Source organism: Tenrec ecaudatus, chromosome 2 (genome assembly GCF_050624435.1).
Source record: "Tenrec ecaudatus isolate mTenEca1 chromosome 2, mTenEca1.hap1, whole genome shotgun sequence".
NCBI lineage: Eukaryota > Metazoa > Chordata > Mammalia > Afrosoricida > Tenrecidae > Tenrec > Tenrec ecaudatus.
Window position 1 is genome coordinate 199,107,894 of NC_134531.1, and position 18,491 is coordinate 199,126,384.

The window sequence follows — 18,491 nt, forward strand, 5'->3', positions numbered from 1 at the left end:
CTTCTCACCACCGATTTGGATGGATCACTTGTTGTTCCCTTGTCCCTGGGTTTCTTAACACCACTACCTTTCCCACCACCTCTCCCTCTCCCATGTCCCCCTGGAACTGTCGGTCCCATTGTTTTCTCCTCCAGATTGTTCATCCAGCCTATCTTATTTAGACAAATCCGCAGAGATAATACCACACACAAAAACAAGACAGAGAAAAACCAAACAACAATATACCACAACAAACCAATGATAGAATACAAAACAAAACTCTGGTAGCTGTAAAGTGTAGCAAATGCTAGATTGTATGTCTTATTGTATAATGAAGTCAGACACAGCTAATGTGGATTTTTGGAACTATTTTTCCAAAATACGTAGTTATTCTTGGCAATCAAGTTCTTTCTGTCTCAGTGACCTTAGAGAGGGAGACCAAGGCTGTGCTGTTTGTAAAATCAGATTGCCTAGTTGTTTTTCTTTTATGGAGTGATTGAGAGTTTAGAACAGAGATCTTTTGATTATCAGTCTACCAGCAACCAACGATCCTTTGAGGAGGGAATATATGGAAATAGATATTTCAAAATAGATAAAAAAATTTAGCAATGAAATCATAGGCATCAATAAATGTGTATTTTTTCTAAGGAAAACAAAATCAAGGGTGTGTTTTATTTAATTTCTGGCACATAAATACAAGTTTTCTTAGTTACAATCCAATCCAGGTCCCCCAAAGTTAGAAAGTGAACAGAACATATATTTGTAAAACATTTTACTTCTTAGAACCAAAGTCGGAATTTGTTGAAATAATGATAGTTTTTCTGAAAGTATTGATTGTTCGTCTCATAACTCGTCTTACAGCCTCCTTTATCTGCTTGTTTCTAAGAGTATAGATGACAGGATTCAAGAAAGGAGGAACTATACAATAGAACACAGAAATGATCATGTCTTGTGTCAGAAAGGAGTTGGAGGTGGGTTTCATATAAACAGCAACAGCAGAGCCGAGGAAAACTATGACAATGAGGATGTGCGGGATACAGGTAGAAAAGGCCTTTCTTCGTTCTCCTCTGGTTGGAAACTTAAGCACGGTAGAAAATATGTGAATATAAGACATGATGATAAAGGAAAGGCAGCCAGCACCTATTATTGCAGAGGCAAAAATTACGATTTCATTGGTGAAGATATCAGAGCAGGAGAGCTTCAGCAGAGAGGGGATATCACAGAAAAACTGATGAACCACATTAGAACGACAAAAGGACAAATGGAATGTGTTCCCAGTGTGCACACCTGCATAAACCAGACCACTGAGCACAGAGGCTAGTGTCATTTGGACACAGACACGAGGGGTCATGATCACATGGTAGTGGAGGGGCTGGCAGATGGCCACATAGCGGTCACGGGCCATGAAAGTGAGCAGCAGCAACTCTGCAGAAGCACATAAAATTATGAGGAAAATCTGAGCTGCACATCCAACCAGGGAAATCACCCTGTTGTTTAGCAGGAAGATGACACACGCCTTGGGTACAGTAATAGAAATGTAACACATGTCCCAGACAGAGAGATTCAGGATAAAGAAATACATGGGAGTATGAAGTCTTTGGTCAACGGTGATCACTGCGACAATGAGAAAATTTCCTGTGAGAGTAGCCAAGTACATTATTAAAAATAATATTGTGTATAAGACTCGGAATTCCCACACATCAGAAAATCCTGTAAGTAGAAATTCAGTCACTAAGGTATAGTTAGTCATTTTAGTACAATTTCTTTAGGACTTGGTGAGACACATGCAAAGAATTCCTAAAAAAAAAAAAAGAAGATTCAATGGAAGAAAGAATATAATAATTACATGCATTGATCCCTATTTATTCATTTCATTTCCTGTTTATGGCATTTCTTAGTATAAAATGTTATATTAACTCACAGTCTTTCAGTAGTCACCTCGTGTAAATTATTTCCAAGTGTCAGCAAAGTAAATTGTACTCATGTTGGTTTTCATTTATATCACTAATATCACTGATGATTATGTAATATTGGGAATCAAAGATCAAAAGTTTGCCCGGCAGATTTATTGTACTAATATAGGTAATATCTATGAATATATATTTTTATTAGAATACAGTTATTATATGATTAGTTAGTGTCCAAAATACAATTCATATAGCAAAAATAAGCTATAGTTTTATGAGTATCTGAATTTTTTGCATAGTTTTAGTTCATTTTCTACCTACTGAGGAAAAATTCTATGTGCATTCTTAATTTTGTTAATTTCATTTGGAAAGTTCCCTGAAGAATTAGTCTCTCTGACAAATATTTTTCTATTAGCAATATGTATTTGTTCATATTAACAGCGAAGAAATTTCGTTTTTTAGACATCTGATTTTCTATATCTGCCCTTTTGTAAAATATTTAATATATATTTCAAGGTAATTTTTATTCTTATTTAAACTAGATACCATAGATGACTAAGTGATTCATGATAACATCAGGATTTATTCTTTTAGGCTATTACACATAATTGACATTTCTCACACAATCTAAAATATAATTCCCATTGTAATTATGCAACTTAGAAAATTATATACACAAGCTGGAATGAAATAACTGTACAATGAAAAGACCAAATGGGTCTATTAATCTATGAAAATGTACGTGTAAGAACACTCAGGCTTCTCTGCTCAAGGACAGATTACAATAGTTGGTGTTTTTCTGGACCAGAACTTTGCTTATGACAGCTTTGCTGTTTCTCACCAGGAAACCTTATGTTCCCGGGTGACTATTCATCTGTTTTTCTTTTTTTTTTTTTTCACCGACAGCCTCGGGGCCGCAGGGCGCGCGCTTCCCTCATTTGTTTTTCAACCATACTAGCGCCTAAGGATGGTAGGAGCCAAAAAAGACTGCTTTGTTTCCACTTTTATAGACCAGTGATCTAGACCTGGATGATCATGCCATTAGTTTGCTACTTGTTTATTTAAAACTCATTCCTTTGGGGATGTTATTGAAAAGAAGTGTATTTATGTTTTAGATTTTATTTCCATTTTTACAATTTGAATTTTATAACTACAAGCATGTTTTCACGTTAAATATGTATTGCAATGTTTTATTACTTAAATATATTTTTAGGAATAATTACTTCACCTGAAAATGTGATTGAGTTACTTTGATTATGTTTGCTCAATTCATATATTCATATAATTCACCACAATAAACCTCCCCTAGTTCTATAAGTTGTAACTAATACATATTTTATCCTTCATTGAAATGTAAGAAAAGTAAATATTATTTGTAATAATTGATATTTGTTTCATTATACTTAAATCCGACTAAGATGAAGTTGATTTAATACTCTATATTGTTTGCCAAAAAATGACTGCCATTGATTTTATTTCAACCCAGTGACCTTATTGGTCAGAGAAGTGCTCCTTTCAGTTTTAGGGCTATTGATCTGTAAGCGAGCAGAAAACCTCATATTTCTCCCTTGAAAAATCTGTAGGTTTTTATCTGCTGACTTTGTGCTCAGCTCCCTACTCTACCACCAGTATTCCCTGTATTTTTCAATAGAACACTTATTTTACTCCTAAAACCTGAACATATTTGAAACCTTAACTAATATCCCTTTAAATCTTTCACTAAATGGTTTTTGTTCTTACTGTTGATTTATACAATCTTGCTGTTTGAGAGTTTATTGGTAGCATTGTAAAATCACTTTGGTTGAATATGACTACTGAATTATCAAAGATAGCTTATTATAATTTTCCTGACAATTGTGATATTAATAATTGTTGCTTAATATTAATTACCCCCATTAAAGTCAATGACAGACATACACTACCATGTTATAGAAATGCAACATGCTTTAACATTTTGAACATATAATGAAAACTTTCATAAACATTAACAATTTTTAGGTTTCCAGCATGAATTTCATATAACCCCTAGTAGAATTGAATTTCATGACCCTCAGAGAAAGATATATTTTGCATTCTAATTGTCATTTATTTACTATGTAGTCAAAGAAATATTTGAAAAACGTAGTACCATTATCTATACATATTTAAATTATGATGTTAATAGTTGTAGAATATTTCAAATAAAGGAAGAACTAAACATGGTTGCTATGTTGAAGAAAAGTCAATAAAATTAATGGTGACTGACAAAAAGATTGAGCATGCCCTTCTTTCTGCCCTTAATATTTATTTCACGTCATACCTATAAACTAAAATCTCCCCTGAAATTCACTACCATGGAGTCAGTGCCCACTCCTAGCGACTGTTCAGGGAGTGTGGAGCTGCTGCTGTAGGTTTCTGAGACTCTAACTCTGTATGGGAGTTGAAAGCCCCACCTTTCTCCTATGGAGGGTCTGGTGGTTTCCAACTGTTGACCTTCTGGATCACAATTCAATGCGATGCTGTACCCATTGTTGTTGTTAAGTGCCATGGAGTTGGCTGTGATCCATAGAGACCCAAAGCACAACAGAACGAAATGTTGCCTGGTTTGCGCCTTCCTCACATCCTAGCTTCTGCCCATTGTTGCAGCTACAGTGAACCAACCGTATACATAGTCCTGACTAAATTCCAATACGTAAACCAAAAGTCAATAAAAACATCCTCCCTTTTCTAGTATAATTATTTGTTCTTAAAATTAACACGATAATATAAAAAAATCCTGAAATGATATGAGTAGAGTTTGAAAACCTTAAAATATTTCATTAGCTGTATAATTGCAAGTGGATGGGTTATAGCAGTCATTGGAGAATTTTCCATATGAGATTAGAGAATTACATGATTATCTGATTCCTCAAAATGTAAAATCAAATTTTTCTTTGATTTTTTTATAGAAAATTGATAGGATACTCTTCGAAGTCCCCAATTTGCAAGGTATATTTTGTCCATGGATGGCTTTTTCATTTAGCCACATATCCATGATCTATTTATGATTACCTCAAATCAATATTTGAAGTCAATAAATGAAGATAATTTCCGCAAGCAGTCTTTATGGGAGATCTGTAAATATAATCATGGCCAAATGTGTACATATCACATAATGTGCTAACACAAAGTACTAGAATTATAGTTTAAGGGTGTACTAAATTTACATGTATGTCATGTAATCAATAAGTCACTCTGTGCAAAGAAAATATAAAAAGGGAATTCTAGCAAATGTAAAATATTTTAAAATCATTAGTTAAATATTAATAGAAACAAATCATTTTGGTAAAATAAAATATATTTGACTTAATATTTTAATATACATTTAAACGATCAAACTAAAATCTAGAGCTGTGGGGTGTATCCAGACTCTTTTTGCACCCACCACAGTTGTTGGCATCAGCAAGATACAAGGCTGCTTTCTGACCCCAAGGAGATTTTTAGGAACAATATTTATTCTACTATAATTACTGGGGTGTGGCTATCAATAAAATGAATAAAATTAGGTCCTGCGAGTTTGCATGTTCCCTATCTATGCTTTCTGTTTTAATATCATCTGCAGTGTTTCTGTATAAATCAGTGAACAGTACAAGAAGTAACTGAAACCCGTGATTCAAGTTGTAACAAAAAAGATGAAAGAAAAATTAAATTTATAACTACAAATACTCACAAGTTGTTATTTTATAAATTGGATAGGTAATCCAGGATTTCTGGTTAGGATGCAATGTTCGAAGTGAAAACTAATATAAATAGGCATATTTCTCACAATTACTGAGATTCTTACAGGAATCGTTCGTTTTATAACTAGCACCCCTGTGTTCAGATACATCTAAGAACATGAGGAGGCTGCTGGCACTGGAAAATCCCCTGGGAGTACATCCCATGGCATTCAAATTATCCAGCTCCCAGGAAAGCATGTCAAGAAACTAATTGGCTCTACCTGGACAGTGAACAGGATACTGAGTATCAATCCAATGTTCATATATCAAAACATATTAGTATATTGACCTTTGTAAAAGAATGGAGATTGAGATAATGACTTAAACACACAGAAATCCCAGTTTTTCTAAGATATCATTTATTCCTTGAGTGAATTTTTGTGGATTGTGAGGACATGATCAGAGAAGGAAAAGTCAGGGGCCCTACTGCTGATCTGAACATATAGCTGCTGTTCTTGTGAGGTTTTGAGGAAGTTGGCTTAGACACAACAGCAACACTGTCTGGTCCTCACCCACCCTCACCGTTGTTGTTAAGCTTCAGCCCATTGTTGCAGCCTCAGTGTCAATGCATGTCCTGGGGGACTTCCCTCTTGTTCGCTGCCCCTCTTCTTTACCTAACAGGATATGTTTCACTAGGGACTGGTCTGTCACGAAAATATGTCCAAAGTATGAAAGATGAAGTCTTGTCATTCCTGCCTCAATCGAGCACTCTGGCATTGTTTCTTTGAATATAGAACGGTTTGGCTTTTAGCAGCCTATTGAACTTCCGATATTACTCTCCAGCCCCACAGCTTAAATGCATTTGTGCTTCTTCATCTTTTTTAGTCACTGTCCTCCTTTCCCATGCATAGCAGACGATGGGAAATACCTCGGCTTGGGGCAGGTGCACCCTAGTTCTCCCAGGATCATCTGTGTTTTCAATGCTCTTCAGAGGTCTGGTGCAGCAGATTCTGTCAATGCAATGCATCTCTTGATCTACTGATGGCTGCTCCCATGGGAATTGAGTGTGGATCAAAGCAAGACAAAATCCTTCACAACTTTAAACTTTTCTCCATTTATTATAGTTATGTTATCTACTAGCCCAGTTGAGAGGAATTTAGTCTATTTACATTGAATTGTATTGCATGCTGAGAGAATTAGTTGCAAAATACCAGTGATGGTGCAAGTACTTTCATTTAATATACATATAACTTTAAAAATTCATAATTGAAAAAAGTAAATCAATTTAAAAATGAGCAAAATATCTGCATAGACACCTGAGGTGTGCAGAGGACATAGAAGTAAATGGATAAAAAACTTATCAATCATTTATCTAATTTGGGAATTGCAAATGAAGACTATTCAGATAACCTATGTGAGTTTTATAATGACCCAAGTGAAAACCACTGAAAAAACCAAGATGTAAATGATCTAGACCAACAGAAGCTCTCATTCACTGATGGAGGAAATGAGCGATTTATTCATTACTCTTTCAAAAAGTTTGATAATTTCATGTAAAGCTAAATGTACTCTTATCATACCACCTAGGATCTAGGTAATTATCCAAATGATTTAGGAACACATACTCACATAAAACTTGCGACCTATATTTATTTAAGTCTATTCAATTTTTCCACTGTCATCAAGTCAATTTTTCCTTCATATCATTATTCTTAGCCGCCTGAGATATTTAAGGTTTATTGTGCCAGCCAGGTCGATAAACACATGAGGGGTTAATTGAAGGGCAGAGGCATAAATGGCTCCATGAGCCTTGCTTTTCTAGTTCTTGAGCCTCTTGCTTTATGCTGGTCGGATCAGGGTGCAGCTGCCTTAGCAAGTTCCCTGCTTCAGCTGGCAAGGCTCACTTCCTGCAAGACATCCCCGAGGAGAGGCTGCATGGACCTACCCTGATGCAGCCCTGGGTGCAGGAGCAGCCGTGTGGAGACCCCTGCCAGTGCTGAGATGTTTACATGCTCACTGATTCAGCTTTCTTCCTGCAGTCGGTGTCATTGCTTGTGTTTTGTGAGATGGAGGAGGACTTTGTGGATTGGTGTTAGACTTATGGGCTAATGTTGGATTTATGGGCTTGGGAAGCACTGAGTTGGGCAGCACTGGGTTCATGTACACTTACCCTTTATATAAAACTCATAGATATGTGTGTATATATGTGAGTTTTTATAGATTTGCTTCTCTAATGTACCCAGAATAACACACTGCCCCAAATTGGAAGATCTTAAGATGTTTTGCAAAAGATCAATGGATAAAAAAATGAGGTATATGTATGCAATGCAATGTTATTTAGTAATAAAAAAGAATGGCATATGAATCCACAACAGAAGCACAATAAAGTGAATTTTATATTACTAAGTGAAAGACACCAGATTTTAAGACATACATGTTCCATGAACCCGACTGTATGAGAATTTGTTAAAAAGAAAAGTAGTAGAAGGAATGAAAAAAATCAGTGTTTTCTGAAAGGTTCAGAGAGAGAGGAGAAAGGGTGACTAGGTAGAGAAGCAAACTTTTAGTGCAATGAAGCTATCCTCTTTTGTAATGTGGATATTATAATGGTGGATAAATGACTTCATGCATTTTCAAAATCTCTATTTAACAAGTATTGAACCATGATTTCAGAGTGACTTTAGTCAATAAAAATCTGTCAACAATGGTTCATCAACTGTTACAAATGTACATTAATTGCAAGTTGTTAAAAATAGCAGAGGATGTTAATGGGGGAATTATTGAAAGGGACACTCTTAGTATTATTTATTCAATTTTTAATAAGTCTAAAACTTTTCTAAAATTTGATGTCACTGTGTATATTTTAAATCTCTAATGTATCCCTTGGCACCTGCCAAAACTGTGTGGTAATGCATTTTGTCAAGTTTTATATTGAGTTGGTTTCTGATCATTCCATAATATTAGGTTGCTTAAAATCTAATGTTTAGGTTTTAAAATCCATTTAGGTTGCTTAAAATCTAATATTCTTATTCTTTTGGTATGTTATAGATTGTTATAGACTATTTTTTAGCTTTGCATACACATCTATAAATTATCAAAGGAGCTGTGTTATTTTTACAGTACTCTTTTGAGAAAGCTGATCTTCCCACATCTCTATCTCATGAAGTGACCACTCTGTACTGAGAGAGTCACCGTGTAAAATACATCTCTAAGGGAGAATAAACCAAATATCCAACAAGCACAACACGCCACATCGAGGGGTTATCCCCCAAATGGATTTTTTTCAAAGCTATGTATTTAAATGTTTTAAAAAATACGTATCACATTCAACGTACTCTTCATTCAATACATTTCATTACACTTAATACATTAGTCAAATCTCTGTGATTTCATTCTTAGAACCATTTTTAAAATGCATCTGTTTGAGTGGCCGACACCAGCCCCCTCATTTTCTTCTTCACTCCTTCTACATCAGCAAATCGCTGTCGTTTCATTCCCCTCGCTCATTCATGGAAACAAACAAGCAAAAAATGGCACACAATTCTAAAGCAGTCAGATATTATATGCTTTATTAGCATTGACTTTAGGACCCTTAGTACATGAGTTAATCAAGTTAGAAGTCTGGTTTGGTTTGTAGAATTTTAAACACCTCTGAAACCCCACAAAACAGTGCTCTGTCAACTAAAACTGGTTACATCTTCATCTTTCAACAGAGCAGTCATAACAGCACTGTACTGTATAACAGCTTCGACTGCCGCTTTACTATCGCAGAACTGTAGAGGCGGGAGGAAGATAACACGGAGAGAAATTCCAAGGCAATTGAAATCAAATCTTATCGATGATACTGCTGTTAGACTGCACTGCAGAAAACCTCACAATGTGAAGAATATCATAGTGGTGGTACCTCAAAATCTGGGCTTTTTAAAATTTTTCATCATTTTATTGGGGCTCTTCAACTTATCCCAATCCACACATACATCAATTGTGTAAAGCATACTTACATATTTGTTGCCCCCATCATTCTCAAAACTCTCGCTTTCCACTTGGGCTCATGGAATCAGCTCCGCATTTTCTTTTTTTTTTTTTCCCACCCACTCCCTCCTTGCTCCCCCCTCCCTCATGAACCCTTGATAATTTATAAATTATTATTTTATCATACCTTGCACTGCCTGGTGTCTCCTTTCACCCAGTTTTCTGTTTCTCATCCTCCAGGGAGGAAGTTATATGTAGATCCTTGTAATCGGTTTCCCCTTTCTAAGTTCCCTTCCCTCTTCCCTCCTGGCATCACCAATCTAACCACTGGTCTTGAGTGGTTAATCTGTCCTGGATTCCCTGTGTTTCCAGTTCCCATCTGCATCGCTGTGCTCTTCTGGTCTAACTAGGTTTACAAGGTAGAATTGGGATCATGATAGTGGGGGGGGGGGAAAGAAGCGTTTAAGAACTAGAGGAAGGTTGTGAGCTTCATCAATGTTACACTGCACCCTGAGTGACTCTTTTTCTCCCATTAACCCTCTATGAGGGGTGTCCAGTTGTCTAGAGATAGGCATTGGGTCCCCATTGTTCACTCCCCTCATTCACGATGATATGATCTCCCCCCCACAATTTGGTGGTGGATACCTGGTCCCCTTGACCCTTCGTGATCACACATGTTGGTGTGCTTCCTCCATGTGGGCTTTGTTGCTTCTGGACTAGATGGCCGCTTGTTTACTTTCAAGCCTGTAAGACTCCAGACATTATATCTCTCGATAACCAGGAACCATCAGCCTTCTTCACCACACTTTCCTATACACACATTCATCTTCAGCCTTTATATGGTGATGGTGATCACACAATGATGGTTTTTGTTCTTGGGTCTCTGCTACCTGATCCCTTCAACATCTCATGATCGCACAGGCTTGTGTGCTTCTTTCCTGTGGGCTCTGTTGCTTGTGAGATGGATGGCAGCTTGTTTACCTTCAAGCCTTTAAGATCCCAGACACTGTATCTTTTGATAGCTGGACACTCAGCTTTCTTCACCACATTTGCTTATGCACACGTTTGTCTTCGGTGATCATGTTGGGAAGATGGGTATCATGGAATGATCATTTAGCTGAGCAAAGTGCTCTTGTATTAAAGGAATGAGCGAGAGGAGGCCCAATGCCCACCTGCTACTCTACTACTAAACCTATAAATATTTGCACATAGATCTATTTACCCCATAATCATAAATATATTCACATATGTACATGTCTGTATTGGGGCCTCTATGTATGCCCTTTGCCGCCTAGTCATTTCATCTATTTCCTTATACTTTCCTGCTATCCCACTACCATGTTCAGCTTTCATTCTGGTTTGGTTAATTCCTCTCAGTTACCTTGCCCTTGGTCACTCCATGCAAGTCCTCCCCTCCCCTCCCTGCCCCTAGTTTTGAACCACTCATTGTTCCCATGTCCCTGGGTTGGCCACAGCTACTCCCTTCCCACACCTCCCATTCTCCCATATCCACCCACGTCCATTGGTTCCGTTATTTTCTTCTCCACATTGCTTAGCCAGCCTATCTTATCTAGATGGACCTGCACAGCTAATAATATGTGCATACAATTGCGTATCCGCCACAGCACCAAAGAAATTGGCACATAAGAACACAGTGACGATGGCAGCAACACCGGCAAACTAACAAACAAAAAAGCCACTGGCATACAAAATCTAAAAGAAGAGAAAAAATAAAAGAAAGGAAAGCCTGTGAATAGCTCAGGATCTGTTTGCTGACCTTTAGGAGTGTTTTCCGGATGAGTCTGATGGGGTGCCCTGCCCTGGCCCCAAAGTCCATTGGGACCACCTTGCTCTGCTTCCCCTCCGCTCTACTGCATGCTCCCAGTGTTTTGCCTCAATGTGGTGGTGTCAGCTCGTTCACACATCCCACACTGTGTCTCCAGTGCTGCACTGACCATGGGTCAGTGCAGGATGTCACATCTATCATTGGGGCCAGCCGTATGGTCCTCTCTGTGCATTGTCTGCTCAGAGCCGAGCTATCGTCCTCTGAGCTTCGTGGCCCTGATGTGATCCACTCCCTTCCTCCCCCTTCATTTGCCTCAGCTTCCTTCTGGGTATGGTAAGTCAGTTCCTTTCCCTCACCAGATGATCTATTTTCATTTTCTGTGGCACTCCCTTACATAGTAGGTGTCGGGCTGATTCTAGCTGGGGCTGGGTGCATGGCCCATTCTTTTTGTGGATCGTCCATGCGTTAAGTTGCCTTCCTGGTTTGGTGCATAATTGTGGGGTCTGTATGCATATTGCAGTTCTGTGGGGACACAACCAATACTCTTCCCCTGGGTGGATTAGTGCCCTGTTCCTGCCCCCATCCCCTTATCAACTTAGTTTCTCCCCGTCCTGATTCTCCCTTCTCCTGCCCCCCTTTCCGTTCTTTATGTTGGACTCTCATGTACCTTCCTGGGTGTGATCTGTCTTCCTCCCAACTATCTATGCTTCCACCCGTTTATTGCGAGATAAGTGTCTATTCTATTACTGGGGTACTGATTGCACTTACCTCAGGGGACTCATGTTATACCTGAGATTGACTTACCTCGCTTAACATGATTCTTTCCAGCTCTACCCACGAAATGGTGTGTTTCATGTGATCGTCCGTGCTTTTCAGTACTACATAGTACTCCATTGTGTGTATGTGCCAGAGTTTACTAATCCACTCATCTATGGATTCACAAATTCACTTATCTCTGGTCTTACAAGGAAAAATTTGTAATAGGTGGTTGTTTTTCACTATTCAATTACTTGAAAATTTCTAACCAATTTTAATAATTGAAAAATGAGAATAACACTTGTCTACGTTGTTTAACAAAAAGTTAATTAACTTAAATTTCTGAATTAGCAATTAAGAAAGGCTTTCCTGACACAACAATAACATCAACAAAAAAGCTCAATTGAAGTTATATAGATATAAATGATGGTTATGTTACATCTGTGTAAAGACCAAAGTCAATAGCTGAGGAAACAAAACAAAACAATTGATATAGGTCTTTGACAAGTAAAAGCCAGTTTTCACTTTTGGAAAAAATCATTTTTTATTAAAAAGTTTTCAAAAAGAAGCTTTTATCTCCTTATGGGAAGAAAGCTTGAGGAGAAAACAATGGGACCCATGGTTCCAGAGGGAATTGAGGTGAGTAGTAGTCAAGGGAAGAGAGTGGTGAGCAAACAATGCCATAGATAGGGGAACAACTTAGGAATTAAAATCAATAATGAGGAGGACATAGAGATCCAGGGACTGTAGAAGAAATAGCAATCTAGCTGAGAGAACTTACTAAGAGGCAGAAGGGCAAGTGTGATGGTGGGGCAGGATGACGTTGTAAGGAAACAGAGAAAAGATCTAGGAAGCAAAGCTATGGATAGAGGAATAAACATAGGAGTGCACATATGTAAATACATTAATGCATAAAAATAGAGACATTTGTTCATGTATATATTTATATGCAAAACATTGCAGCAACGCATGGGTTTTGGATCTCTGCTCAGCCCTGCCTCAACACCAAAACACTTTGTTCTAACAACCTGCCATTCTGTGATGATCACCCTTTGACATGATTGCTGCAGATCAAATGAGTGCATAAGAAAATGTGGTGAAAAAGCTGATGGTACTTGGCTACCAAAGAGACAGTGTTTGGGGTCTTAATGGCTTGAAGTTAAACAAGTAGTCATCTAGCATAGAAGCAACAGACTCATATGGAAGAAGCGTACCCGCCTGTGTGATCATGAGGTGTCTACATGATTGGGTAACAGGCATCAGAAGACCAAGAAACAAAACACAACACAACAACATATTTTTGAGAACAAGGGGCAATGGGACATTTCCTGACAGAAGGGTCATAAGGAATGGATGAGTCAACCAGGGTCCAGTATACATCCAATGAAACACACAATATTCTTCTATTTCCTTGAAGCTCCCTTACCCCCCACTATCATGACCCCAGACCTGCCTTTTACTGTGGGCTAGACCAGAGCATATACATGGGTACAGATAGGAGCTGATGGCACTTTGAATCCAGATAAGATAAACCCCTCAGGAACAGAAATGGGAGTAGTGATATCAAGAAGGTAGGGTGAAGGAGGGGAAAGGGAGAAAAAATTGCATTGATTGACACAATGATTGACATCGCCAGTGAGGCAAACATCAGAAACCATGGGGGAATGGAGACAGTGGTCGCTGTAAGATATGAAAATAATATTAATTTATAATTTACAAAGGGGTTACAAGTGAGGGTGGGGGAGGGAGGGAAAAAAGAGGAGCTGATACCAAGGTTTCAAATAGAAAGTAAGTGTTTAGAAAATAATGATGACAACATATATAGAAATGTGCTTGGTAAAATTAATAGTTGTAAGAGTTCCCAATAAAATGATCTTAACAAAAAAAGAATGGAGACTGGAATTGTATATGCCATAATCACTAAATCTTGAATGGATGAAGTTATGGCACTTGGTCCCAAGCAGCAAAGAGCCCAGTGGTGAGAAAAAGCATGGTGACAATAAGCTGTGGGGAACAAGTGGAAAAGACCTTTGCTGCACTTTCTACTGAAGGGATCCTGAATACTGAGAAGATCTGGTAAAGAACAAAGCATCCATTAAGCAAGCATGAGCTGATATCCAGAGACTCAAACTCAAGAAAGAATATTTCACAGGACAACAGGGATAGCACATGAGGAATGTCAGTAAAGAACTGTTGAATCCCACTGGTTCTTAAAATGGGCTCCCCAAACAAGTTCCACGTATAGATGGTAGCATAGGAAAAACAAATAAACCAGGCTACAGCTGAGATCTGGTCCCATTTTCCTGAAGTCATCATGGCCCCCAAATGTCGGAGATGGCAAATAGCCCCATATTGGCCATAGGACATGACAACGAGAAAAGCTAAGTCAGAAGATGCAAATGTAAAGAAAAAATAGATGAGCCACACAGCCCAGATAAGAGATTAAGTCGTTGTGTGTCAGGGAGCTGTGGATTCATTTAGGCATTGGGACTGAGCAAAGCAGTTATATAAGAGGAAGTGCATGGGTGTGTGGAGTCATCCACTGAGAGTAATGGCCACCATGATGAGAATATTCCCTGTCACTGCCAGGAAAATCAACAGAAATAGTCCGGAATGTAATAATTACAGCTTCCAAGCATCAGAAAACACTGTAAACAGGAAATCCTTTACCTCTGTGATGTTATCTATTTGGCAGGAAAATTTGTGTCCTAATTATTGGAGAAAGAAGATGAAGAAGAGGAGGGAGAAGGAAACATCAATTAACATAAGCTACATAAAGTGGAAATATATTTTACTAATAAAATATTGTAATGAATTTCACCTTAACTTAATTAGTAGTCCTTTGAATATCTTCTGTACGGATGAATCAAATGAGATAATGGTTAATAGGTTTTGCAAGATGCTAGAATTCTAAATGGACTTTGCTTACATTTTTGAAACTTAATAATTTTAAATAACTTCTTATTAGTATTATATATAAATATTTAGCACATATATGACCACTTCTTGAAGAATACATATTTCAGTTCTTTGAATAATGATGAGTCCTATCCCTAAAATCAACCAGAAGAAAGCTGTGCTCTTACTGGGACCTGAAAAACAGCAGGCTACTTCGGAATTACAGTAAAAGTATTACTGTCCTTGGCGCCTTGTCATCCACATGCATACAAATTTTAAATCTTTCCATGAGGAGGCATACTTTCACCATAGGCTACATTTGATCAGGTGCCACGGTCTATTGCCCCTTGGAAAATGTCGTATGAACAACTTTCTGCTGATGAGCAGAAGGCTGCTTGGTTCAAAATGTCAGTTCAAGAGTAGAAATAAAATTTCTCTGGAAGTCAAACCTTCCCATGCCCGAGGGGCCCAGTGTCTGTGGACACCAAGCAGAGAAAATTTTACCCTGGATATATTACATATTAGTTTTCTTCATTACTGGGCTTACACCTTAAATGAAACCATTTATGCTAGTGCAAACTGATAGTCTTTCCATCATTATTCCATAAAGTGAATGTGTGACATATTGAAAAATGTTTGCTGGAGAGAATCCAAAATATGTAGTAGATGGTGCCTGAAATCAAATTTCACGAGAAATTGTTGAGCATGGGAGAGACACATTTTAATTAAGAGGAGAAAAGTCAATGCTGAAGAAGAGAGAACACAAAATGTTTTACAATATAACAATTCAAATGCATTGATTTTTCTTCATTCTTCCTTATTATTGACTCCATGGCACCTGTAACCCTTAACAAAAGCTACATTGTATGTTGTATGGTTTAATGACTTCAGGCAAAGCTAATATGGCTTATCTGTTATTGAGTTCTGTAGATATTCATGGCCATCAAGTTAATCCTGTGTCAGTGACACTGGAGAGGGAGTCCATGGCCATGATGTTGGCAGGTTCAGACTATAAAGTTTTTTCTTTTTATGGAATGATTAAAATTTTAGAACACAGACCATTTGGTTATTGGTCTAGCAGGTAAACATTCAGCAAACATTCATCCCTTGAACTCTATTTAAAAGAGAATATATGGAAATAGGTATTTAGGAAAAGATACAAGTTTCTAGCAGTGAAGACTTAGATATCAAGAAATGTGTATTTTTACAGGGAAAAATAAAATCAACTGTGTGCTATTGCTTCATTCCTAGCAATAAATATAACTATTGTTAATTACAATCTAAGCCAAAGTTAGGAATTGAAAAGAGCATTAACTGTGAATCATTGTCAACTCTTACAATCAAAGTAGGAATGTCTTGATATAATGAGAGTTTTCCTAAAAAAAGTGAGTGTTTTTCTCATAACTAGCCTTATAGCCTCCTTTATCTGCTTGTTTCTAAGACTATAGATGATAGGATTCAAGAAAGGAGGAACTATGGAATAGAACACAGAAATGACCATGTCCTGGATCCGAGGGGAGTTGGAGGTTGGCTTCAGATACACAGCAATAGCAGAGCCGAGGAAAACTATGACAATGAGGATGTGCGGGATACAGGTGGAAAAGGCCTTTCTTCGTTCTCCTCTGGTTGGAAACTTGAGCACAGTAGAAAATATGTGAACATAAGACATGGTGATGAAGGAAAAGCAACCGCCACCTACTATCATTGTAAAGACAAAATTTAAAATGTCATTGGTTAAGGTGTCAGAGCAGGAGAGCTTCATCAGAGAGGGGATATCACAGAAAAACTGATGAACCACATTAGAACGACAGAAGGACAAATGGAATGTGTTCCCAGTACGCACACCTGAATAGACCAGACCACTGAGCACAGAGGCCAGCGTCATTTGGACACAGACACGAGGGGTCATGATCACATGGTAGTGGAGGGGCTGGCAGATGGCCACATAGCGGTCACGGGCCATGATGGTGAGCAGCAGAAACTCTGTGTAAGCACATAACACCACGAGGAAAACCTGAGCTGCACATCCAACCACGGAAATCACCCTGTTGTTTAGCAGGAAGATGACACATGCCTTGGGCACAGTCACAGAAATGTAACACATATCCCAGACAGAGAGATTCAGGATAAAGAAATACATGGGGGTATGAAGTCTTTGGTCAACAGTGATCACTGTGACAATGAGAAGATTCCCTGTGAGAGTCGCCAAGTACATTAGTAAAAATAACATTGCGTGCAAGACTCTGAACTCCCACACATCAGAAAATCCTGTAAGCAGAAATTCAGTCACTGTGGTAGAATTAGGCATTTTAGTATAACTTCTTTAAGATTTTGAGAGATGCATTTAAAAAATTCCCTAAAAAAATAAAAGAAGAAGAATCAAAGGGGGAAAGATAGTACACACATTCATTGACCCCATTTATCCATCATTTTTCCTATATCTGCCATTTCTTAGTATAAAATACCAGGATATGAACCCACTTTCCTTTAGTATTTTTACTTGTATAAATTATTTCTGAATTGCACCAAGATAAACTGTTCTCATGTTTCATTTTCCTTTCTGTCACTTATGTGTATTTAATATTGAGAGTCAAAGATCAAAAGCTTGCCCAACAGATTGATGGCATCAGTATGGGTAATTTCTATGTATGTATATTATTATTAGAACACATTTAGTATATAATTAGTTGGTTACCAAAAGCAACCCATAGAGAGAGACTACATTTTTATCAGAATATCTCCATTTTTTATGAGTAGTTTTATTTCATTTACTGCCTACTGAGGAAATATATTGTTTTTATCCCAATATCCACCTCCATTTTCCACACACAAAAAATTTGTTTTATTTGTAAAGTCCTCTGAAGAATTATATCGTCTGATAATCTTTTTCTTTTGCCAATATATATTTGTTCACATTAAGAGCTAAGAAGTTATTTAGACATTTATTTTTCTCTCTGCTCTTTTGTAAAATGTTTTATTACATTTTCAATGGTACTTTTTATCTTGATACCATAATTAACCACAATTAACCAAGTGAATCATAATTACACCAGGTTTTTTTAATTTAAGCTATCATGTAGTTTGCATTATTCACATATTCTACAATATAATTCTCATTGTAGATCTGCACCTTAGAAAATTATATACACATGCTAATATGAAATAACAGTATTATGAAAAGACAAAATAAATGAGTCTATTAATCGATGAAGATGTATGCGTAAGAGCACCCAGTCATACTTTTGTCTGATCAAAGGACAGATTATTACATGATGCTGTTTCTCTACCAGTACTTCAGGATGTAACAGCAGTCCTGTTTACCACTGGGACGTTATTTTCCTGGGGGCTTATTCATCAGTTTTCCATCCATTCCAGCTGTCTGAGGACGACAGGGTCCACAAAAGCCTGTTTTGAGGGCCACTATTATAGTTCAGTGATCAAGAACTGGAAGATTATTGCATTCTTTTCCTATTAACTGCTTACTTAAAACACACTCCTTTGGGGACGTTACTGAAA

General features: G+C 37.6%; 2 protein-coding genes across 2 annotated transcripts; both read right to left on the reverse strand.

Annotated features, from left to right (window-relative positions):
- Nucleotides 1-751: 751 nt before the first annotated feature.
- On the reverse strand, nucleotides 752-1,729 carry LOC142440370 (olfactory receptor 14C36-like). The gene has a single exon (XM_075542827.1). It carries the CDS (start codon nucleotides 1,727-1,729, stop codon nucleotides 752-754), a length of 978 nt encoding a protein of 325 aa, XP_075398942.1.
- Nucleotides 1,730-16,302: 14,573 nt separating this feature from the next.
- On the reverse strand, nucleotides 16,303-17,283 carry LOC142440371 (olfactory receptor 14C36-like). Its single transcript, XM_075542828.1, has one exon. It carries the CDS (start codon nucleotides 17,281-17,283, stop codon nucleotides 16,303-16,305), a length of 981 nt encoding a protein of 326 aa, XP_075398943.1.
- Between the last annotated feature and the right edge of the window lie 1,208 nt (nucleotides 17,284-18,491).